This window comes from Ambystoma mexicanum, chromosome 6q (assembly GCF_040938575.1).
Source record: "Ambystoma mexicanum isolate Mex_15411 chromosome 6q, UKY_AmexF1_1, whole genome shotgun sequence".
Lineage (NCBI taxonomy): Eukaryota > Metazoa > Chordata > Amphibia > Caudata > Ambystomatidae > Ambystoma > Ambystoma mexicanum.
This window is the reverse complement of record NC_090937.1, coordinates 1,099,200,103-1,099,225,953: the sequence shown is the minus strand read 5'-3', so window position 1 is coordinate 1,099,225,953 and position 25,851 is coordinate 1,099,200,103. Positions and strand designations below refer to the sequence as shown.

The 25,851-nt window shown below is 45.8% G+C and overlaps 1 protein-coding gene across 3 annotated transcripts in view; it reads left to right on the top strand.

Annotated features, from left to right (window-relative positions):
• The first annotated feature begins 672 nt into the window (after positions 1-672).
• The window catches only part of FIP1L1 (factor interacting with PAPOLA and CPSF1), a 708,522-nt gene continuing 683,343 nt past the window's right edge, over positions 673-25,851 (top strand). The window contains exons 1-2 of one of the 3 annotated variants that reach the window (XM_069631658.1): positions 673-1,133; positions 12,878-12,935. In XM_069631658.1, coding sequence (XP_069487759.1) covers positions 929-1,133; positions 12,878-12,935 — 263 coding nt within the window. In that variant the 5' untranslated portion in view covers positions 673-928. Of the gene's footprint in view, positions 1,170-12,877; positions 12,936-25,851 lie in introns of all 3 variants that reach the window. The other 2 variants (XM_069631656.1, XM_069631657.1) reach the window with 2 other exon arrangements.

Sequence of the window (25,851 nt, the reverse complement as noted above, 5' to 3'; positions counted from 1 at the left end):
TAGGAGGGGTACTTCTGGAACATATTGGTGTACCTCTGCCTTAGGTGTCATAAGGACGCTAAAGTGTGAGAACATGAAAAGAGAGCCACCTCTCAGTCATAAATAAATGCCAACATTTTGTCACAGGTGGAACGATTTTTTTTACAGAAATGTGGAGAATTGCATTTTCCCATCTGATTGAATTGGGGTTAGAACTACTTCGGGAGGGAGAAAGTAAAAAAAATAGCACCAGTTTTTTAATACAAAATTATGAGTCTCTCGCCCACATCTGGAGGGTTGGCATGTATGCAAACAAGTTTTGGATTATGCCTGGCTGTAAGAACAAAGTCTAAAAACCCAGCAGAAAGTGAGGGGTTACTTCATCAGGTAAAAAGTGACATGTTTACCTAACAGTACAAGTTCCTCATATTCGGTAAAAAAAAAAAAGTAGGCTTTCTAGCAAACAGCACCACTAGCTCATCCTGCTTTCTTGGTGGCGCCTATACTCAGGAGCTGTGTTTGCCCCTGCTATTCGATATTATCTATCACCGAGTTACCACATGTCATGATACAAGGCACTTCCGAAAAAAAATCCTATTTTTGGTGACTTTCCTGCGAAACTAGAAGTATAACAATCGAAGATGGCCGCTGATTTAGTTTGTAGGTAGCTGTGGAGAACGAAGAGGGACAAGCAGGTCTTCCTTTGCAGAACGTTACGGTTCCCGTCGACTTCCTGTTTCCAATCTCATCGTGGCCGCTTGTGAGCGCGAGGGTAGAGGGTGCGCATGCGCAATTATACAGAATCGGTCTGCGGCCTGGGAATTGTTGAAGCTTCAGCGCACGCTGCCTCCGCCTCTGTTTCTCTCAGGCTCCGTCCAGACCCGGCGCCACCATCCCTGCCGCAGCCATTGCCTCCAGCAGCGGCTCCCCCACTCCCGCCGCCGGCGACATGCCAGTTGGGGGCGGTGGGGAGGCCGCAGCGGAGCGAATGCGGGTGACGCCGGAGCCGGTGGGCCCCGCGAGCAGTGCTGCAGTAGGAGCAGATGCGGGAGGTGCCGCGAACAGCAGTGATTCACCTGGTCCATCTGCCGCCTCAGCTCCCGACACAGCCCCAACGGAACCCGTGCCATCGGTGGCAACTGCGGCCCACGGAGGTGACGGGGATGAGGAGGAAGAGTGGCTCTATGGTGGTACGAAAAGCGTAGAATTGAAAGGCTTAGCACACGGATCTCCCGTTCCACAGATTGGCCCCGATCACCGCCCACATGAACAAGTTGTAGTAGGGAACCCACATAGGCTTAGAGAATGCAGTCCGTGTCCAGCCACGTACCTGTAGAATCGATGGTTCTATGTATTTCGTGTGCCAAGTTATCTCAGTTTGCTTAAGTGCTGCGGTTGCTTCTTCTGTTTTTAATGGGTTATAAGGTCGTTTAGAATTGCCCCGTAGTGCCCGATATATTGAACGTATCACCAGCCGGACTTTTCTACTGCTATGTGCGGAATCGGCTACTGAGGTGGTTAGAGTGTCTTGTTTAAGTTGGAGACGTGGTGATGGAGCAAACCTCACTTTTCCACTGTAAAATGAGGTTTGACAGTATAAGAGTGCAGTAGATTGAGCGAAAAAAACGCATTTCCTTATGTTGCACTTCCTTGGTGAACAGTTACCGTTTGCCGTCATTCTTAATAAGTTTAACCCCCATTATTCTCATTAAGCTACTGAACCTAGGTATGGGGTGCCGGAACAACAACTCCAGAGATTCTTAAAGTGAAATATGGCAGTCCTTTTTTAAAACAAATATTAAACAATGAATATAAATCTGGATCTGGTCATTGTTGCCAAAAGATTGTACGGTTAATATTTTGGACACGGACATGTTTGTAACTGAGAGGGATGGTGGCCATATGGGGAGTGTAGGCTGCCCTTTACACACCCTACAACAATTCTATATCGGTCAGTTTTTCTCCTACACTTGACCGACTGTTCTACCCACAGCTTGTTAGCCAGCAGTCACGAATACATCTGCACTTAACCCTATATTGAATGGTGGCTAGACAAGTTACTGCATATTACTTTTCATTATTGGATAGTGCAGACCTAGCTTCGGGAAGCAATAGCCCTTTACAATCATAGGGGGAAGAACACTTCGGGAAGCAGAGGAAAAAGGAGTGGGGAGCTAACGGGGTGGGCAATTGGCAGCATGGGGTAAGACAGTGGAGAACAGATCACCAAGTCTCGGTTAGGGTAGGGTGTGTGGACCTAGGTGTTAAGGACGAGCCATTGCTTGAAGAGGAAGGTCTTGCGCAATTTCTGAACTGTACAAGTGATGGGGCAAGTCTGAAGTTGACATACTCGTATGGACAAGCGCATTCCTTGTGCCTTGCGTTTGAGGGGTCATGGAGTGAGCAACTAGGTGGGGCAATAGACGACTGGCGCATATCCATATGTTAGTGTCGGTTTAGCTTTAACAGAGGATTTTACAATCCATGGTAATCGACGACTAGGTTCTTTATGATGCGGTACATCATACCTATAAAATAACACAATTAGAGACCTTTTTAGTTGTGTTCTAGTTTGGGCAAGTAATTTTCTTTTGTGAATCTATATTGGTACGTTAATCAACACCAAGTACAGGTGTTGAGCTGAGTAGCAGATACATTTAAATGACATAGGTGTTGTATATCTCCACTCCATGCAGCATACATACCAAACAGTGATCTTTCCTTCCCCAACGACGCCTGAAACATTTGGTAAACTTGTATACAGAAATGGTGATGAACCGGGGTAACGTGACATGATATGTACCTGTCATACACTTCATTGAATGATGACAGAATACCAGTTACATGCCTGTCCTTCTTTATTCCTATCTCTTAACTGAACTCCTTCCCTCTCCATTCCATCCCCAAGTTCTACTCGGGCTACATTCCACATTCCCCACAGCCACAACATCGCCCCCCACCCCCTTGCTTATTATAGAAGTTCACTCTCCGTTTGTCCAAAAGGATCACATCTACATCTCCTCAATATGGCGTGCTGGCTTGCGTATGATCCTGTAAGGGCTACTAGTGACTTCTCGAACTTCTTTGCTAAGCAGGCAAGGTTGGAATGTCCAGAGTCTTTAAGTGACAAAACACCAACACGTTCCTCCTTTTCCTTTCCCCACATGAATCTCCATCCAGATCATCCTGTGACATTAGACCAACAGGTTCTTTATTTCTCCTTGTGAATCATCCTGAAACATTTCACGAAAGAAGTATCCTCAGTTATCTCACCATCACTTTTAATAAAAGTAGCCATGGGCCTCTTGCCAAGCGTGACTCTTGACGACTCATGCTCATGACTAAAGCCCACCTTCCTTTCACCTACAGGCACCCAATGCTCTTCAGCTCCCCCTCTTGCAATTTGTTCTATCTTTTCTCTCTCTGTAGCCCTAAAATTGTTCAGAGCAAGTTCCAAACTGACCTCGGCAACATACACGGGAGTGCGCTCAGTCACGTCATGGGTGTTCTGACTTCTTAGCACTTTTGAGCTCACCTGCAATCTTCCCGAGGCCCCCAGCCGATTTCTTCTCAATAGTAGGCCTTCATCTGTGACAGCCACTTTACTTAAATCCTTCCTGTCGTCCTCACCATCCTCAAAATGTTCCTCGGTCAGGCACTGCCACCCCTTAGTGTCATTGGGCTGAATGACTGCTTGTGTGATAAGACCAGCATTACTTCCTTCCAGAAATAACTCATTAGTAAGTTTTAGTGTCTCAACTGTTTTTTTGACATTTTCCGTTCCACTCATATTTTGAGACCCTCTTGAGGAGCTGCTTAACCGGATCAATTATCATCGTATTTGTATGCTTCCCTTCCACCACATGACCTTCATATGATGATGGGTTACCATCTTATTCTGAACTCTCACACTCTTGTCTACTTTGTAAGACAATCCCTGGCTGAGTTTGAGGCAACCCGTCATAGCTATTACGATCAGTCTGTAAATTGCCTCGCTCCCAGTATGATTTCTCCCTGGGGATTCTCTGTATTTTAAATCTATTATCAAACATTAATCGAGACTTGGGTCGGCACGCAGACAATAATGGAGTCCTCTCTCTGCACATAATGCAGAAGTGATTCCCTTGACCACATCGCAAATGCATTCAACCAAGAGCTGGACATTGACCCAAGTGTGGAAACTCAAACCCACATCTATAACCTTGTCTTATACCACTACAGTTAGCTCGGCATGGTGTTACCGTTATTTCGTGACCACACTTGCCTGTTATGCCTCATGGCCAAGATAGTATCCAGTTCCTTTTTGCTGTGTTGACTGTTTGCGTCTCAACCCTTTCATATATTCTTGCTAGTTCCAGAACATCTTTCAATGGGAGCGGCAGTCTTGAGAGATGTTTCCGAAGCTGTGGTGACATGCATTCTTCGGTTATTCTTAGTCTTATCGCCTCATCATCACCAAAATTTGTGAACTCTCAGTACGCTGCTTTTGTCTGCAATCACAACACAAACTGCGCAATTGTTTCATGTGGCCCTTGCGTGCACTGGTTAAATACATACCCTTCATAATCCTGGTTGAGAAGGGGTAACCAATTGTTCACCAATGACAGAAATCAGCGATTGATATGTTGCTCTTTCCTCACTAGAAATAGTTGTAATAATGCTTTTGACTTCTTCTCCCACCAAGTTCATAAATATATCCATTTTGTTTAGGGCATCCTGGTTTCCCATTGCTCTCAGAAATTCTTCAAACTCTTCTTGCCAGCGCTGCCCTTGATCTTTCCGTGGCTCAAGCATGAACTGGTCAGGTCGATGTAAATAATTCAACGGAATCCTAGCCATCTGGGGGCATGTTTACTCGCTTCTGGCCGTTGTTCCACTCCTCTTGACCGTGTTGCCTGATTGCACAATGTCAAGATTCTTACTGTTGTGCGGATTATTTTGTTTATGCAGTTCGTTGCCTTCGTACCACAGTACATTCCACTGCCTTGACTTAACTATCTGGGATGACACAATCCACTCGATTTTTGATTCAGAGTTGGCAGCACTGTTGTAACGTTTATTTGCTTTGTTACACGGGTGACATAGCTCAATCCCTTGTTCACTTTTCTTTGTGTGCTAGATCCAGGCATGACTCTCTATGCGGATGCTTCTCACTCAGCCAAGGAGAGTTCCATTCCAATGATTAGACTCCGTTTTACACATGAGGCTGTAGCACCTGCAGGACCCCCATTGTGTTAACTTGATCCTTTGCTTTACCGTGTTTCCTCTTAATGAGTTGTTCACACCTTCCGAATTGCAGCATTTGCTTTATGCATTCTATTGCAGTTATTCTCTTATAGACTGATAATGGTGCGTGTTTATCTTGTATTCACTCCGTTAAGAAATGCTTTTATGTTGACTTTGTGTAATTTTCACGAATATTGCATTACACCAGTATTCAACTTCGTTTCATTATATTCACACTCATTGTGTTGTCACGATAACGTTTGCACGTCTGCACATTTATATTTGTACTTTTCGTCTTTATTTCTGCGTTTATTTCATTGGATTTGCTTTCATTCTGCTCCCAACGTTTCGTTTACACTGACACGTTGCGTCGTCATAACGACCTATGTTATTCGGCCAAGATGTATCCAACATGGCGGCACATTATCTCACGTACCTGGGTCCTTTCCTCTGATGACTTCAGACAACCGAACTTGTCCCTTTGCAACATTGTTGCTCAATGCTACAGTTGTCAAATCTAATATGACCCCATACGCTTTCTCAGGTTTTCTAGGTCCTTTTCTTTGATATGCACACTACTCTTTAACGTCACTGCTGTCCTGTGCTTTCATGCGCCATGGTCAGGTAAGCGTCGCGCGGCTTTCGATTATTTAAAAATGCGTGTCCATTCCATTTGATATTTTCACGCACATCACAATATAACTTCCCATCATGTTATACAATAATACTTTTTTTTTTTTTAACTTCTTTTTATTGGTTTTACAACATAACATAACCCCCTTTCTTCCCTCTTCCCTCTTCCTCCCCCCTCCCTCTCCCCAAAGGCAGCCGCAGTGTGTTTATGGTCCGATGCCTCTTCGGGCCTGGCTCAAACAGATGTCGAGTTTATAGTGGGGGGCCGGTCTCTTGGCGACCTCCCTTCTTTCCCTGGGAGTTTCCTCTGCTTTCGTCCATGTGTGTATTCGCTGGCCTTCCCAGGTAGGATTGCATTGTTCAGTGTGTGCGTTGGTCCTGATCTCGTCTCCTTCTTCCCATTTCTTCCCTTTCTCTAAGTTATGTGGTGCCCCGTCGGCGTGGGCGGGCCAATTTCTTAATTTCCTGAGTCGCTTGGGTCGTCCGTGTCATCCCTGCTTCTGCTGCCAAACAGGTCCTGCACCAGAGAGTTCCATGCCAGTAGTCTGGTCCCACTGTTGCTCTCCCCCTTTTGCGTGGCTCTCGCCCAGACTGCTGTCTCTATTGCCCATTTTTGTAGGTCGGCCCACCAGCCCTCCCTCGAGGGGCCTTCGCTCTTGTTCCATGCCATCGCTATGCGGCGCTTCGCTAATATTGTCATCAAGTCTTTCATTTTTGCCACATGTGACATCTGCCGGTGCCCCCTTGGGAACAGGCCCAATAAATATGTTGCTGGCGATCTTGCCGGCATATGTATATCTGCTGTCAGCGCCTTTTCTTTCACCATATTCCAGAAGTCTGTTATCTGCGGGCATGACCAGAACATGTGCACCATGTCGGCTTGTTCGTCTCCGCAGCGCGGGCAGCACCGGGTCTGTCCGTCTCCCATCCTCGACATTCTCTTGGGAGTTAGGTATGCTCTATGCACTATGTAGATTTGCAGTTGTCTAAACCTGGCGTTCCTGGACACCTTTTTTGTGTACGTGAGGACTTTGTTCCATTCCTCATCTTCGAAGGGTTGTTGTAGTTCTTCCTCCCATTTCGTTCGTGCTTTTAATGTCTTTTTGTTGGTGTATCCCAGTAGTTGCTCGTAGAGTCTGGACACAGTGTGTCCTCCCTCGGAAACATCATACCATGCATCTAGTTCTCCTTCGGTGTCCTCAGGCTCCGGCATGGTGTTCCACCTCTCCTTTATTGTCCGAACTAGGCTATTGTACAGGATGAATTGGCCCCTGTGTACATCTTGTTCATCCATCAGGGTCTGGAATTCAACCCATTGTCCGTCACGCCACAGGTCCCCTACTTGTGCTACTCCTCTGTCCTCCCATTGTGCTCTATACGTGGCCAGGCTGGCCACTCAGGTGTCTACCAGCCCCGCCAGTGGGATATGTCTTGAGCAGGGGTCTCGTATGCCTTGTGTCTTCCAGGCTCTTTTCCATAGTGTCCGGCCTAGTTGGGCTATATTGGGTAGGTCTTTGGCTTGGGCGGCTTTTATCCATAGTAGTTCTCTCAGGTGGTATCTCCGGAGTGTTGGTCCCATAAGTATTGTCTATCGAGGTCTCTTCACCCAGCCATCTCACCACAAATTGGAGTTGTGCTGCCAAGTAGTAGTATTCAAAATCTGGGAGTTTAATGCCCCCCCATTCGTAGCTTCTTTGTAGTGTGTCTAGTGCCACCTTGTTTCTCCCCCCTCCCCACAGGAAGGTTCTCGCCATGGTGTGTAGGTGCTTGAAGAAGGACCTTGGTATGTTATATGGGATGTTTGTAAAGTAATATAAGAGTCGGGGTAGGACCGTCATTTTTAGCAGTGCCGCCCGGCCTATCATGCCCAACGGCAACGTCTGCCAGAATTTCGATTTTGTCTAGGGCTACTTGTGTGTTACCTGCATGTGTTTCCATGGTGTCGTGGTAAATGTCCACTCCCAGGTATTTGAAGGTGTTCGGGGCCCATGTGATACCTAAGTGCGGCAATTGATCCGTCGGTATTGCGCGTAGGCCTGCCAGGGGAAACAGTAAGGATTTTTCCCTGTTGACCACTATTCCGGACAGCCTACCAAACGCGCGCAGCGCCTCCAGCAAGTCCTGCAGGTGGGTGCGTGGATTCTGTATGTAGAGGAGTATATCGTCTGCGTATATGGATATCTGGTGTATTTCCCCATCTATCTCTATGCCCATTTCCTTGTAGTGCATTCTTAGGAATACTGTGAACGGCTCCAGGGCCAAAATATATAACATTGGGGACAGGGGGCATCCCTGTTTTGTGCCTCGCTCTATGCTCCATTCCCTGGAGACTTGTCTACCCGTCTTGACTCTTGCTCTCGGGTCCTTGTATAGTAGTTCTATCCATCGTGTAAACCCTCGTCCGATCCCGTAATGGGTGAGCGTTTCCAGGAGCCAGTCCCATCCCACTGAGTCGAATGCTTTAATTGCATCCAGTGAGGCTACGGCACACTCCCCTCCCTCTTGGTTCGTTTTTTTCTATAACATAATGGAGTCTGCGTAGGTTCCAGGACATGTTTCGTTCTGGCACGTACCCTGTCTGGTCTGTGTGGATCAGGGTGGGTAGCAATCTTTTAAGGCGGTTAGCTAATGCCGCCGTCAGGATCTTAGAGTCCTGGTTTATTAGGGAGATCGGTCTGTAGGAGCCGCATTCGAAGGGCGGCTTACCTGGTTTAAGGATCGGGATTATTATAGATTCTGACATGCTATTCGGGAGTCTTCCTTTCTCATATGCTTCTTCTAGTGTTTCTAGCAGTCTCGGGGCTATGTCGTTTTTGTATTGTTTATAAAATTCCCCCGGGAGCCCCTCTGGCCCCGGAGATTTCCCTGTCGGCAGCTGGGCGATCACGTCTGTTAGTTCCTCTACAGTGAGAGGGGCGTCTAACATTTGGGCCTGTTCCTCCGTCAATTGTGGGAGTCTGATTTCCGCGAGGGCTTCCTCTAGGTCCCCTTCTTCCGCCTCCTGGACCCTGGAGTATAAGTCCTCGTAAAATTGCGAGAACACCTCGTTTATTCCCTCTTGGGATCTAATCACCTCTCCCTGTCTATTTTGAATTTCATTAATCGGCTCCCGCCTAGTTTCCTGTTTGGTTAGCCAGGCCAGGAGCCTGCCGGGCTTGTCCCCCTCAGCATGTAGTTTCTGTATATATTTCCCATAGTCGAGCCGCCCTAATCTTTCCCAGGTCTCCGCACACTGTTGTCGCAGGGTGGTGAGGTTCTCTCGTTCCGCCCCTTTCTGCCCCGCTTGTCCTTCGGCCTTCTCGATTTTCTTTTCTAGCTCATCTAGTTGTGCTAGGGTTTCTCGCCTGAGACCTCCCATTTTCCCCATCGCCTCACCTCTGACTACCACCTTAAAGGCCTCCCAGACCGTTCCTGTGCTTTCCACACTACCCACATTATGTTCGAAATAGTCTTCTATTACGTTTTGGATGTGTTCCTTGAAGCCTACGTCCGATAATGCCTCTGCCCTTAATCTCCACGTGGGTATAGGGGCTCTCCTGTGTGTGTGCGCCCATGTGATTCTCAGGGGGGCGTGGTCAGATAGGGTTCGCGCGTGTATGTGTGCCTCAGTAAATTCCCCTAGTGTCTCCTTGCCCGTAAACAGGTAGTCTATCCGTGTGAATGTCCCATGTGGGGCACTATAGTGCGTGTATCCCCTCTCTTCCCCATGTACCTTCCTCCAGATGTCTTCGAGGTCGAGTTGGTCTAGTGTCTGTCGTAGTGCTCTCGCTGGTGGCGCCGCTCTCTTGTACTTATTGTCCGACCTGTCCAGCCGGGGGTCCAATGTACAATTGTGATCGCCTGCCCAGATCATCGTTGCATTCCTGTACGGGGCTAGCCGGGGCGGAAGCGTCCTGAAGAAGGCCGTGGCGTCATGGTTGGGAGCATAGGTGTTCACCAGGCATATCTCCCGATTTTCTAGCATCCCGTGGACTACCAGGATTCTGCCTTCCACGTCTTTTTCCTGGTTGATGAGCTGGAATGGGACACCTGGGGCGACCCAGGTTATTACTCCCCTTGCGTAATTAGAATATGTTGCACTATACATCTGACCTCCCCATTTTTTCTTTATTTTAGCTTGTTTTTCGGCCGTCAGGTGCGTTTCCTGCAACAATGCAATGTGGGTCCTCGTTTTGTTCAACCAGGTATAAATTCTCAGCCTCTTGACATATGCATTCATCCCTCTGACGTTCCACGTGACAATCCTCAGGTCATCTCGGTCCTTGTGGGGATTAGCGCTCGCGGTCTGTTTTTTCCCATGGGCCCGCTCAGTGTCTTATTCTCTTGGTTTGCTCTTGTCGGGGATTTGTGTCCCTTTCTCTGGCTGTTGAGTTTTGAATCGTCTATTCGTCCGCTTTCTCGGGTTGGTTCTCTTGCTGTTGGCTGCACTCTGTTGTGGACGGTCTTACCTTGTGCTTTCCACCAGCTCTTTGTTTGTGGGTGCTGCTCCCTGAATTTGCTTTTCGTGCCGATTCTTTGTGTGTGACAACTGTTGTTTCCTTTTCTGCTCTTCTTCTTTCCTTGCGGGCTTAGCCTTAACTTTCGAACTATTATAACTATTAACCTAAATAACATCAACAAACGCCCAGCCTCCCCCCATCTGCTCGGGCTCCACCGCTCTCCAGGTGCCGCTTCTTCCTCCTCGGGCATGCCTGTCGCGGCGTAGTGTCTTGAAACTGACACTATAGACTTTGTTTTTACTGGGGTTTCTCTGTGGGTCTTGGCGGTTCCACTTCCCCGAGTCTTGTGCTCCCTTTGTAAGTCTCTTTACTGTAGGCTTTTCAACTTGGAGGCTGTCGGTTTCCCCATTTCGTTATTTCCCGGTAGGGTGTCTCTACCGCCTTGTTCCCGTAGTGTTGGATTCGCATGTCATGTTCAGTTCTAGTCCCTGTTTTGCCGGGGGGGGGTTCTGTTTCGCTCATTTCTCTCTGCTAACTGCGGAATCCCTCGTTGGTCCATCCACTCCTGGGCGTCGGTCGTTGTCTCGAAGATCTGTGTCTTTCCGTCATGCAGTATTTTTAGTTTGGCTGGGTACAGCAGCATGAATTTCACCCCTGCCGCTCGAAGGCGCTCTTTGGTCTGCCAGAACTGGGCTCTCTGTCTTTGTACGAGAACCGTATAGTCTGGATATATTGTTATCCTGGCCCCGTTTCTTGTTATGTTCCCTCCTTCTCTTGAGAAAGTCAGGATTTTTTCCCTGTCCTTGAAGTTCATGATTTTTGCTATCATTGGTCTTGGTGGTGCTCCTGGGCGCGGTTTCCTAGTTAGCGCCCGGTGTGCCCTCTCTACTACGAAGCCTTGGGACAGGGTCTCAGCTCCCACTTCTTGGATCAGGAGGTTCTCTATGTAGTTCGTGGGGTCTCTACCTTCCTCCCCCTCTGGCAGCCCCACTATGCGTACGTTGTTGCGCCGGGCCCTGCCTTCTGCGTCTTCAGCTCTGCGTTCTAGTATATTGATTCTCTCCAGTGCCTCTGACATTTGTGTTCGCGAGGTGGTTACTTCCACTGAGTTGCTCTGTACTTGTTGTTCTACTGTTGTCATCCTCTCCGCCAGGTTCCTCGTATCTTGTCTGAGGAGTCCTACATCCACCATCACTGCGTCCAGTTTGCCTTCTATCGACGTCTTTAACGCCCCTGTGGCTTCTAATATGCTGCCTTCCACTTGCCTGATCTCTCCTTGCGTGGCGTATGGCTCCGGCGTAGCTTTCTCCCCTGCCTACGGTTGCTGGTCATCACTTTTGCGGGCAAATGTCTCCATGACTGTTTGTCTTCCTCTGCCGCTTTTTGGCTTGTCTGGCATGCTGGTACCTGCTACTCTTGGCTTGCAGTTAGGTCCTGCTTGGTCAGGGTCTGTTTGCGCTTCGGTGAGTTCTTACACGGTCCTCGCACTCACTTTCGCACTTTCCTGCGTGTGTTGGCTTTTAGTGAGCGTCTTCCTTCTGTTTCTTTTCCCCCGTTGTCCGTTTGCCGTGTTATACAATAATACTTGTATTGTATTATGCAGCCTAGGGCTTCCTACCGTCATTCCAGCTGCTGCCTCCTTTTGTATCTCACGTGTCGAATCTGTGTTGCCCTCATTGTATTTGCATTGGCAAAAATCATCCACTCACGGCTCCCACACAGCCTTTAACTCTGGAAGTTTCCTTTTCACTCCCCTAATGCGTTTCCTGCAAATGCCAACTACGTCCTCTTATATAAGTCAATTACTTCCTTTCAAAATAAAAAAAATAAAAAAAAATAAATAAAAAAACATTTTTGAATGTCAGCCACCTCCATACGCTGTATTCTTCTGTTATTTTCATTATGTGCAGCTTCTCTTGCCAGCTTTCTTTCTCGTACCACAATTCCTTCTTTGGGTTACTACTTCCCCAGGCCATTTCCATGAGCCACTGATTCCCTTTACAGCTAGTGTGGATCAATCATTATCTCGTCGCCAATTTTATGTACCTGTCGATACATTTGTATACATCATTGAATGATGACAGGATACCAGTACATGTCTTTCCTTCTTTATTCCTATCTCTTAACTGAACACCTTCCCTTTCCATTCCATCCCCAAGTTCTACTCGGGCCACATTCCCTACAGCCACAACATGTAATATTGAACTGCCCACTGTTTCATGGTGAACAGACTTCAGGTAGACCGGTAGGCCCTGGCATTACATTTTGGTAGATGTTTAATTTAGCCCTTTGGCTGAAGTGTCATTTGTCCCACAAGGTTCGCCCTACAACTCCTACGATTACACATGGCTCAAATGAGTGCCTTGCTGCATGTGTAACAATTGTGTACTGGTTTGAGGGTCCGGCTTCTGGGTGTAGGTAGGTTTGGAGCGCTACCTCTGGGAAAGAGAATGGGGAACTGGCTTAAGCGTTGAAAAGCGCTGCATTTCCTTCTCTTTGCTCGGTTATGTTCAATTAAGTAGTCTTGAATATCATGTTTTTGTCGCTGAGCAAACCGTAATAAACACATGTAAGTAAAATGCTAACCCCTTTTTTTGCAGATGAAAATGAGGCTGCTAGACCAGAAGAGGACGTGGAAGAGGAGGAGGAAACTAAGAGGTGAGCATCAGCAGTTTTCTTGATCAACGCCAGTGGTGCAAACTGTTACCGTGCCTGAATAGTCATTAAGTCCCAAGTGTGTGCTAGCCTAGTTTTCTTGTAAGGAAATGGCACAGACATGTATTATATTTAACACTGTGCACAGGTGCTTGCAATCCCCACCTTAAAGGTAAAGGAAGAGTAATGAAGTTGCTTGTAGCTTGGCTCTGACATTGTGTTTTACAAATAGTTTTGATTGTAACCAGTACATGTGGGGCCGTTAGATTGGAAGTATGTATTGCCTGTGTTCAATTCGTCCATGTTTTTCCTAAGGTTATATTGCTATCCATTTTGGTGGTGGTCTTTATTGCTTTAAATGGCACTTCCCAAAGTTGTAGTGGGGAAGTGCAGGTAATTCCAAATGTCATGCTTCTTTTCAACTAGAGGGCTGCATCATGGCATGTATGGGTCTGTTTAAGTGCAGAATGTCCGGGTGGTGAAACAAGCTTTGTTTTCTGTAAAATGAGCAAACCCTCGATCCTGGTACCTCCTAATGCAGATGTTTTTGTGACAGAATAGTTTTTGGTTCACTTTCTGTGATGCTCGGTACCAGTGTGTGCATCCGGAACTAATCTTTTCTGGCTAGTGGTGCAAATGACTATTTTAGTACAGGGATCTTCACATATTATTACGGTTTGTCAGAAGTAGCTGAAAATATGTATGGATTATCTTGCACTTTGTATGTATATTTGTTGGGCCCGTGTTCCTTCTTTTATCACATGGCACTGCAGTATTGCATCAGATTCACCTCTTTGGATGTAAAGATATACTCTGTACCTGCAAACAGCACCAGAGGAACTGATCATCCACTTATACATTGTGTAATGTGGCTCCCGTGTCTTTGGTGTGCCATCTGATATGCCAGTATCAACTGCCAGTTTGAGACTGGACCTAGTGCTACTATACCATTAATTACACACACTATGCCATAGTAATGCCAGTTAATGTCTTATTTGAATGGTACACGTCACCATTAGCTTACTTCTTTCTAAGGCATTTGAGGACTCTAATATGGAGTAAGTTAGCCCAAATTGGTTTTCCCGGTTGTTTGCTTTAGAAGATTACCTTGTTGTATAAAGACACCTCCAATAGCGATCCGCTGCACGGAGGCAAACGCAGCTCAAAAGACATCAGCACTAACAGAGGAGTGAGACAAGGGGTCCACTGGCTCCACTTTTATTCTCAATTTTTGTCTGATTTTAACCTACATGACTCTTCTTATAAAATTATCCCATTAAAGTTAAATGTGGGCTGCAGTGCACATGCCTGACACCGCTTTGATAGTTTTCACCGTAAGGTTTCTCCAACAAAGCCGCCTTTACGCAGATGCTTTTCTCGGGGACTAAATCTTAGCGTTACGTTTATCTAAAACAAAGATTGTGGTCTTAAGAAAAGGCAGATCTAGGGGAACATGGTGTATTTATCAGGAAAAACTACAGGTTGTCTCTCTATAGATACCCTGGTGCTATTGTTTTCTAAAAGAAGGGACTTGGTGTGCTGATGTAAACAAACGTCCAAGCCGATGGAAAAGTCTTCATGGTCTTCATCAGTTTTACTAATTATAGGGCGGGTGGGGGGGGCAAAGGCTTTACAAGTGTATCGATGTGCTAAAACTAAGACGCACACCCTGGGCGACCTGGGGTTGCCCAGTGTAGGGTGCGAGACGCTCTCCAGCTTCGCCCAGTTTTTCATGAAGGCACACTTTGACGCATCATTGAATCCCAACATTGAGAATGCTCTGAAAGAAATGGCCCGTTATTCAGACAGGGCAAATGCCAATGGCTATCAAAGGGGATTGCTCTAATGGAACAATGGGGGCTGAGGGAGTTTCATTAAGATTCAGGTATTTTTATTCTTTAATGATTTGTTAAGACCCTTTGGTGGAATGGGGTGTGTTTCGTAGGTGCAACAACGCAATGCTATCTGAACATTGAAGCATCCAGATACCTACGGGATAGGCGCGTTCAGCAAATGCCAAGTACATAAATACATTGTTATAATGATAAACAACTAAGCTGGTTGAAGACGTTGGAGGAGAAGTTGTGGAGGCTTGCATTGGGTCTGCCTCAATCTCTGTTAATAGAAGCAATGATGATGAAATTGTGCTGGAAAGATGTGGGTGCATGGAGGACTTCCTGCACCCCCTCGCGAGAACAGTGAGGATGTCGCTCCCACACTCTTTAGTGGAGCCTAAACTACCGTGACTTTCAGACCTCCACAACAATGGGATTCCTAGCATGTGGTTGAGTACTGTCAGCACCTGCAGTGAGACTGAAGTCATCCAGTCCCACATTAGGACCACCACGACGAGAGAGGGCACCAGTGTCCAGGGCAGGTCCTTTGACTATGTAGAGGTAGATCCAGCTGCAACACTAAACATCAATAACCGCGTATCAGCTGTTAAAGCCCTGATGAAAGTGGTTCTCACCACTGAAACAGGTCGGCTCATCTTTATACTGTATCTCTGCAGTCAAACTGATTTTAAAAAACGACAGACTACAGTTTGATAGACAGATCAAGGATCCTGCTGTGCATTGAAGTCACAGGGACAAAAATAAACTTCATGCATGAGGATAGAAAGAAATTTATACAAGTACCTTTGGTCCATCATTTATTATCTATACCCACTTACAAACACCACAGTTATATGACAAAAATGCTACGATACAACCAGGAAACTGTGGGCTTTTAAAAGAAAATCTGCCCTCTATACAAACTGAATAAAGCTACAAAGTGTTTCACTTAAAGGACAGTCTTTTATGACAAAAAAGCAATAACATGTGATAAAATGTTGGCTTCTTAACAAATCATTGAAGAATAAAAATACCTGAATCCTAATGTGGAAATATCATATCTAAAGGAAGATTTGGGTGCTCGATCGCCCTTTAGGTCCAGTACGTGGATACCGGAGTTTCATTAAGAACACTGTCAAAAAAGGGCCACGAAAAAGTTTCAAAGTGCACTGAAAAAGAAGATTGGGAAAATACCCAGCAGCGCGTGTCATGGCTGGGAGTTATGTTCCAAGGTGACCCCCCCTGAAAATGTATTATACAGTTAAAATCTCACGAAAGCGGGCAAATAATGTTAATGATTAGGTTAAATGTTCAAACTAGAACCCCGTTGCTGGGATTAGATAGGAACATACAACATTGAATCCAACCAATTTTTGTTTTATTTTTACATTTGTAGAGTGCGCAAAACCAAAGGGCATCTATGCGCTGATTAGGATGGGAGGGGGGGTTAGGAGAGAGGCAAGAGGGTAGGACTGTTATCCTTGGTACCGCAATTACATCAAATTAAAAAGAAAGGGTTCTGAGGTGTCATGCCCTGCAGATCAAAGGCCAGCATGAAAACTCAGTGCACAGGTGAGGGGGCTGGTTGTTCTGCGGACAGCTGTGACTACGAAGCTAGATGACCCCCCCCCCCCACCCCCAAGCTCTACTGCATTTGAAGCACGGGATGGTCAGTTTGTGGCAGTAAGGCGATCTTGTAGGTCTCTTGGAGTTGTTCTTATGGCGGCGCTGTATTAGTAAGGCGTCAGTGAGGTATGGAGAGATTTTTAAGTGAATGCACTGTAACTAGTGTGCATCTTTTCTATGGGCTGAGACATGGTCACGTTTTGTTTAAGCTCGATGTGGCTCGGATGGCATTTTTCTGCATAAACGTGAAACTTGAACTACAACGGAGGAAGAACTACGACCATCCCAAAAATAATAAATTAACAAAAACAAATATGAGCATACAAAAAGGAAACTTTCAAAGCAACGATGATTAAGTCACTGACACCCAGAAAGAATTATCCAACATCATAAATGAGATGGTGAAATCCCCCTGGATGTAATAATACACTTGTACCTTTAAAAAATGATGCAATGATCTCGCAAACCACTTTAAAAATAAAATCACTGATGCTTCTGGTCATACAAAGTAGATAAATCAACCAGACTGTACAGCATCCTGTAAAAACCCAGGAGCCACAGAACAAGCTGCAAAGCTTTGCTCAAATTCTGGTGAAACAAAGCAGGGTCCCCAATGGACCCCTGTCCACCGGACATCTATAATCGGGCCTCACAAATGGCACACCATCAGAATGCAACTAGTCAACCAATCACCCTCAATGCGAAGAGTAAATCTGTGTACATCAAACCACTCCTCGAGCATACAATTGGCGTTGTGGAAGACCACTTCAACCACAGACTGATAACAAACATTCCCTATCCGGCAAACCTATGTCTATGAACAAACACTAGAACATGGAGAAAAATGACACCTTATTAGACCAGGCACAACTGCTTCAGACCCATGAGAGGGACGGAGACCGCATTTCTTTATTTGGGACGACCTAAAGACCAACGCAGACTCCAACACAAACTCTGCACTGATACTACACAACCTCTGTCAGCCACAACATCCTCATCAAGAGACTGGATTAAATCTTTCTCGTCTGAAAGAGCAAACGGCATGGATAAAACCACTCAAATCACACTGGAACCACATGGATCCTCACTGTTCCCTTCCTTCAACATCTACGTGACTCCACTGATCAACCTAATCAAAAGGCACGGCTTCACTCGCTACAACTACGCAGATGACGCCCAAATAATCTGCAGGAGGAAAAGACAATGCTAATATACTGCCTCAAAGAATACTACGAATGGATGAGCACTAACGGCCTCAATGTCAACCCGGTCAAGATGAAAATCATGCTTTGATTCAAAACCCAAGGAAAGCAACCAGTACATCGCATTGCCCACAGAACTAGGAACAGCACCCACACCATTCAAAATTGTCAAACCTTGAATCCCTAAAGAACAACGAGCTAACCGTAGAACCACAAGTAAACGCGGTGATCAAGAAATGCTTCTTACACCTACACACGATCAAAAAGTTGCTACCATTCCTTTCCTTCACGCACAAAACACTGGCCATCATCTCCCTCATGTCCAGGATAGACTACGCCAACAGCCTTTACCTCGGAATGCCAGATTATTTACTGAAGAAACTGCAACATATACAGAATGCAGCTGCCAGACTTCGTGACACGAAGGGGCCACTTCACTCTGGCGCTGAAGATGCTACATTGGCTGCCAGTCAAAAAAGTACATTCAAAACACTGTGCATAACTCACAGAGCAGAATTCATAAAAAAAGAAAATCGCAATTTACTAACCCGCTAACCAGCACGCCAATCCAGCAACTACTTTCGCCTGGAACCTAAACCACACACCAGGAAAAAACTCAGTGGATCAGCCTTCTCTTGCCTAGCTGCTTAACTTTGGAACCCCCTTCAGAGAGAAATTATGAACCATGGAGGATCATCTAAAACAACTTAAAAAAAAAACACAAATCTTCAACTTGGAAATGGACGAAAACTAATGAGCAACACCGACGCCGCATTAATAAACAAACATGGAAAAAGGGTGGAGAAGACCAGACCACAGGAGTTGAAGCCTCCGATTGGGAGACCCAGGTGCACTTGTTCCCATAGAGTTCCCTATCAGAAACAAAGTTGAGAGATGGGACTGACCTAATGGAACCACAGACAGAGGGCGTTAGAATGAAAGGGGCAAGAGTATTGACCAAACAGGTGGACTATGGGGGCCAGGAAGCTCAGGGCCACAGGAAATGGGTACCCCCCTCTTCAAGTGGCCCATGGAGGTGATGGATGCTGCACACCAGGATATGCCGTGCGTGGAAAAGTGAATTAGACTTCCTTTGGGCAAAACATGGGGTGGGGTTAGAGTACTCGATAGCCTTTTGACCCACACCTCTGCACACAAGTAGGAGGGGGAATTATAGCACACCAGTGTACAACTTTGGCAGGGATATGTGCCACAGGTGGCCAACACTGAGGGTGGTACAATTAGTAGTCTGTGAACCAACCCCACTAACCAACTCATCCCCCTTCATGCACCTCTCAGACTCTAAACTAGACTCAACCATACCTCTACTGCACACGCTTCAATGAAACAAACCACATATAGCCTTGCATAAACGCACATGGCGGCTACCGACTGAGAATTCACACCTGCGCTCTGCAAACTGTAAACCGAACTGAAGCTGCCAACGGCACATCAGTCTCTTGATCTTTCTCCCACTCAGCCCTAATATTACCCTCCACACTTCACCCTATTGTTTTACAGATCTGCCAGAGTGCCAAAAGCCAACCAGGAGGTGATGGTGCGCAGTATAACCATCCTTTAGATTGGAGCTTGCTGAGATTGTGTTCCGATGTGCCGTCCATGAGTGAATTGCAGTAATCCAACCGGGATCCAATTCCTGGCCTGGCAATTGTCAGTCCTGTCCGGGAGAGGAGGTGCTTGGTTGCGTTGAGTAGCTTGGTGGAGTGGGCTGTTGGGGCGATTGCGTTCACTTGGTGGGTCATGGTGAGGCTGGAGTCCAGGTATACACAAAGCGCCCGATTCACAGAAGTGTTTTATAATGGCGCAATCCCACAGGAATACTCTCTGAATCGGGCCCAAGTGTTGTGACGGCGTTAAGAGATCGGGGTGAATAGGCATTTAGGTTGAAGTGCCGAAGCCTGGGCCAAGTTTATTTAGGCGTGATGGGGCGGGGTGCCTTCATCAGTATTTCCGTCTTGTCATTCAGACAGAGCTGATGTGTGGCCATCCAAGCTTGGAAAGTGTCATCGCTACTATTGGTATATCTGGAGTCTTGGTCATGAATAAGGATGAGTGTCGTCAGCATTGTTGGTTATTGCGTTGCGCAGACAGATCAGAAGACTTTTTATTGGGTACGTTTAATGTGTGTTTTTATTGGCAGTTAGGTCATGATTTTACCATTTATAGACTATTTAATGTACTGTGATCTATATTTTGGTTTTATTGATGGATACCGAATAAACTGTTTGACTGAACATCTGTGGAATAAACTGTTTGACTGAACATCTGTGATGGGCAACCCCGTCCTAATCATGAATGGTTAATTCTGGCTTACCCTTTTGTTTCCTCTTTCGTAACGTTTTCCTTTTCACCTTCACTTTTCACTCCCAGCTTGCCCCTCAGTTCTCTCTCTCCTGCAGCTCCTCTACGTCGTCCCTCTCTTCTATGTTTACTTTCTTTTGACCTTGTTTTTCAATATCCTCATCGCTTGCATGTACCTTCTCTCACCGTCTCTATCCCATTGCAATGGACTTGGAAGCACAGCAGCCCGGTCACTTTGTGTGTCCTGCTGTTTGCAGTGACCCACTTCATGGCGTTGGGCATAGGTGGCTGCTCCTGCAAAGCTCCAAGGTTTGGGTTCTTGGATAGCAGTTGTTTGGCTCAGCGGGTCGGGCAGCACTAGCTATAAAACGAAAGTTTGGCAGCTGGTGCAAAATCGGGGGAGGGTTGGTTGAACTATTCCAGCAACAAACAGACGCGTATCATGTTTTTCACACATGGTTCACCCTTTACCTTGATGTTCCTTATGGCATCGGCCAATGTAGAAAAGAATCCCCCGCGGTCATTGATGAAATAAAAAAAAATCGTAATTCTTCGTTTTCATAGCAGAAGTGCATAGACTTTGCCATGTTTTCTCAATGTGGCCATTATTCTGGCAGATGCATCTTGTCTCATAGTACTAGGTTCCAATTCCCAACTTACGTTCTCATTCCCACATAAACATATAAATACCATTTAGCTCAACCCAGATCTGATGTATTTGTTAGTTGATCCAGGAACCTACCTGTGCATCCTATACCCTCCCACCCCCCTTCATGATTCCTTCCAATTTCATTACTGTTGTGCTATAAAACAGTTGTAACTTATTTGGAGTCAACAAATTAATTGCGGAATCGGTATAAATGTGGCCACGACAGACTGTACTTATGCCATGGTCATTTTACATTGCGTGATCACTTTTTCACTTGCGTTCTGTATGTAGTAGTTGCAAGGCTGCTTGTTTCCATTTGTGTACAAGGCAACAAATCCATACAACGTCATGGACTGCCGTCTGCCCTCCCCTGTTTATAGTAATTCGAACAGATGATTAATTGTAGACGTAATTTAAGGGTACGAAATTGTGCTTTATGGATGTAGATGTGGGCTGATTAGCTAGTCGCTTACAATTTGGAATGTTTACTCATGAACACTATTTCTGGCCATTTGTATGCAGATTGCTTCTGATTGTTTGATTCTGGAGTAGACTGGGCATTTAATTTGTTAACCTTAAATGCTTGAGCGAATTGCTCTAGCATGCAATTTGTGCCATTAGGTTCCTGGGGAAGAGTGGGGTTGACAGTTGCAGGGAACTCATGGTTCCTAATTCCATGCGTGCGTCCAGAATTAAAAGTAAAAAAAAACAGGACTGGGATTTTTTTGTTAGGGAGAATTCTTATCTATGGCTAATTTCCCTCACCTAGTGAGTCCCCCAGCAGCTTTGCTGGACTTCTGGAGTTTTTTCTTTCCACTTGGTAAGAGAGGGAGCTTTTTCCCCACTCTTACCTGTGTTTCTACCTATTTTTGTGATTGTGGACTCTGAAGTACACTACTTCAGTAGCCCTCTTCGTTTTTTGTCACGAAGCACCTTCAGTGCCATGGCACAGGGTTGTCTTTGAGACTTCCCTCGACTCCATTTCTGAGGCGACTACCGTCCCCCAGAAAAGGGTAAAGTTACCATTAACTTTACTTAGTCAATCTACCACAGATCCAGTACACCCATTCTTCCATGGAGTACTGGAAAGGGTTAATTCGTATCCCTTTGTATCTGTACCTCCTAGAACATTGTTTCGCTCTTTTTAACATTTAGACTTGGCTGGTGGCAGTGGTATCTACCTTAACTTTTCTACTGCAATTATATTAGATAAACGTGGTACTGTTCTTGGCTATTATATTAGCCTCGAACATAAACCCGCTTGACCAAATCGTCTTTCTTTTGGCTCCGATTGGGTTTATTCGCCATTTCTTTTTGTTAAAGTCCTTCTTAGTCTAGTTTATTCATAGAGCGCGTCCGAACCCTCAGGTAGCTGGGCGCATAATCATGTGGACAACATAGTTGCATATCGGTGTGCGCAGCATAAAGAAAGAGTACATAAATTCAATGGTACAGTATGTGGCATGAGATAAATACAGTAGATTATATAGGACCTGGTTACATGGCAGTCCGTTACAGGTTAGTTAAGGCATACATTTGAAATTGGTAGAGTGAAGCGGCCTGGGGTGGGTAAGTAGCATGTTAGGCAGAGAGCCAGGATTTCACCATGGCTCTGAATGGCCAGAAGGAAGCTTCTGATCTGATTGCAAGCGGGAGTGTGTTCCAGCATTGTGCTGCGAGAACTGGGAAGCTGGAACCTCCTGCTGTTTTTAGATTGAAGTGGGAGACCCTGAGTTGGTGCAAATATGGAGTTCTGGTGGTGCTGTGTCTAGAGAATTTGTCAGATAGGTAGCGCGGGGCAGTCAGGGACAGGTACTTGTGTGTAATGACAAGAGTTCTTAGCTTGATTCTGTCTCGGATTGGGAGCCAGTGGACATCTTTGCTGGCAGTGGAGATGTGAGCCTTGCGCTGGAGGTTAAGAGCGCATCTTAAGGCATTATTTTGAAGAATCTGGAGTCTGTTCAGATTTTTAGTGGTGGTGCCTAGGAAGAGTGTTACAATAGTCTATATTTAGACAGTATCAGTGCTCTGGATAAGGTGAGGCAGCTGGTTGAAGATGGAAAAGGTCTACAGGCATTGATAAGTTTGTTGGTGTATGTGGTAGATGAGATTGTAGCATTTATTTGTTTTTTCAGTGGTAGGGTGGAGACAAGGTACCCACCTAGAGTTTTGACCTCTTTGGAGACTTTTATGATGTTGCCATTGATGGAGAAAGATTGGTACCTAGAGTCCAATTTATTGAGGCGGGCCTGGGAGCCTACGATAAGCAGTTCCGTCTTATCGTCATTGAGGCAGAGACTGTGTGCAGCCATCCAGGCTTGGATTTCTAGGTAGATTTTGTTAAGCTGCAGCATCTTCATAGCAACCAGTGAGTGTGGTGAGGACCTGGGTGTCGTCTGCGTAATTAGTGTAGCTGACACCCAGATCGCCAAGACGGTCGAAGAGCAGCTTAGTGAAGATGTTAGTGTGGGAGAAATGCAGGAACCTTGGGGGACTCCACATTGGATTGGGATAGGGTCGGCAGCCGCTGAGGGGGGCGAAGACCCTAGTCGACCTGTCAGACAAAAATGACTGAATCCAATTGGTGGCATTCTGTGAGAATGCGGCAGCCGATGAGAGGTTTTACTTTGCGCGCCAAACTAGGTTTGCCGCCTTTGTTCACTGTCTTTTGGCGGGCTTCTGCTCAGAAGCCCTCCTCAAGGCGCCTGGGTGTCTAGGTGGGCTGAATGTGAGGGAGGGGTGTAGTCGCTCCCTGCCCAGGGTATCCTAGGAAACCCAAGTCGCACTTTGTCATGATTGGTCAGGGTAGTTGTCCGGGCTGGACAACCCCCCCCCCCCCACCGTCTGCTGGGTGATTGACAGCCAGGCTGTGTGAATGGGGGTTTTTCGCATAAAAGGCAGGTCTCTTGGGCTAGAAGTCAGTCACCAATGGAACGACAAGGAACCGAAGAGAAGCAGAGAAAACGACGGCTGCTGCAACTACCCCGTCCCGGTGAAGCCCTGCTGCAGTCCTAAGCTATCTTCCCTTCAACGACCCGGAGAAGATCCAGCCCGGAGTCTTCTTCCCTTCAGCTTGGTGGGGATAACCAGCTCATCTTCTAAAGCAAGAGGATCCTCTTCCTTGGTCGAAATAGCTGCACGCTGCTGTAGTGGTCCGGATAGCCACCTGAAGAGCCTCTCCTGTTTTGAAGAGGTGCACCTTTTATTCCTCGTCTCTGCTGCCGGCTTCATCCCTGTGTGGTGCAGACCCCCTTCAGACGTCCTCCTTCACACCGAAGCTCCAGGAATCGTGGGTCTGCGGGAAACCAACAGGAACAACTGCCAGGACACCAACTGCACCATTGGAACAAGGTACTGTTCTACTTGAGGAAACTGGGTGATCCCTTTTCTTCATTTCCAAGGCTTGCCCTTGTCTTCCCTCCTTCTTATAACTTTTGCTTCCGAACATTGACTATTTCGAGTACTTTTGGCTACGTTGAATCGTGAACTGTCTGTGTGATCTTCGGCAACAGGCCCCGGCCCTTTGACTTTTTTGAACTCCTGTCTGAGTGTTTCTTGATTCTGCCTGCCTAACCAAAATATTGCCTGTGATTTTTGCCCCCAACTCCCTCTGGGTATCTCGGGTGCGAAGTGTGTTTTTGCCCCGGTAGCATTTCATGTCACGGATACGCGTTTATTTAGTAGACCGAACTGTCAAAAAGTGATCGTATTCGTGGTAACGTGTTTGTTCGTAACACCGGTTCATTCAAACACAGGGTACTTACCATGAGACTTACTGAACAAAGTGAATTGGTCAGTGGTAGTATATTTAATGTGTGGTTTTTATTTGAATTTAATAGAAGTGTTGTGTTTATAACAAATGGTTTAAAAATAAATGTACTTATATATTTCTTTTACCTGAAACCTTGAGTCAGTGTTTGCTGGAGTCACAATAATTGTGGTCCCTTTGTGTAATCTTTGCTACTGCTCATATACTCTAGATAATCCTGGCTGCTCCGCCACTGCTACCGCTCTGACATAGTAGTACAGGCTTGTACCAAAGGTAAAACTTGTATTGCCATCTGTAGTCTTAATCGTGTGTAGTGGTCCCTAAGGGCACTGCACAGGAATCTGCCTAACATTCTTCATGCATGGGACTAGGACAGCTCTGAAGAAAGCATCCCTTAATGTTCTGGCTCCGGAGCCTGTATCGTCGTCTGTCGGGGTTAACTAACTATAATCCGCTAAATGTGTGTTGACCATATTTCAGGTTCCTTCACTTAAGAGTAAAAATTAGATTTTTTTTTATAGAGGGGGATCTGCATCTTCTGTTCTTTAGGATAACTATCGATTGTAAGACTTTCTTTTCCAGTTTCACATCTTACGGGGTATGTTGTCATATACAGTGAGAATGTAACCTCAGAAATACAGAGGCAATGCTTCTAATATGACAGTATCAAGACAGTTGTATTATTGATCCTATGAAACGCCAAAGATTAATACGATCTGAGAAAAAAATAAAATCTGAAGTAATAGATTATGGTCATTATTGCCCAATATCCTGTAGTTGCAGCGATTTTACAACTTTTAAAAGACAGGTTTAGAAGTTGATTTGTTACCGCTTGATTGTTTTTCATGCAACATGATTACAGTGCACTGTTAATTGCAAGTATTTTTTAGAAGTTTGCACTTGAGGGCTAAAAAAGGTTACACTACAGATGGCTTGCATTATTTCATTAGAAGATCTTGACATGTTATGGCTGGAGAACTGATACGTTTTACGATTAATTGAACCCAGCCAACTTAGAATAGAGTCTATCAAATGGGCTCCATTTACCTGCATTTATTTAGACGCTGTAGAAAATTGGTTTGATTGGGGAATTCGGCACAATGTGGTCATTGTCAGAGACTTTAATGGTACTTTTGGTAAGATGGGTATGAGAAATTCTTTCTTGCTCCCCTGGTTTGCCTCCACCTGTTTTGTGAGGTTGTTAGTAATAAGGTACTGATTGGCATGAACTGATTGGCCTGTGTGTTCAGCTTGGCGTATAATTTCCTCATATGATAGGGTTTGTTATAAGAATCTTGCCAGTTATACCCGTGCAAATGGCAGAGAAACATTGAGATAATATCTCTAACATATCTATCTGGATACATACATATTTTTTTTCAGTTTGGTTCTTTGATTCCATCAGGTGAATTTAATCAGTACTGGGGCAAGTGACCAGGTCTTTATCTTCTTTTGTCCTTGAACATGAAGGTCATGTTGGCACTAACCCTTTAATAACTAATCTCTCATTTACAAT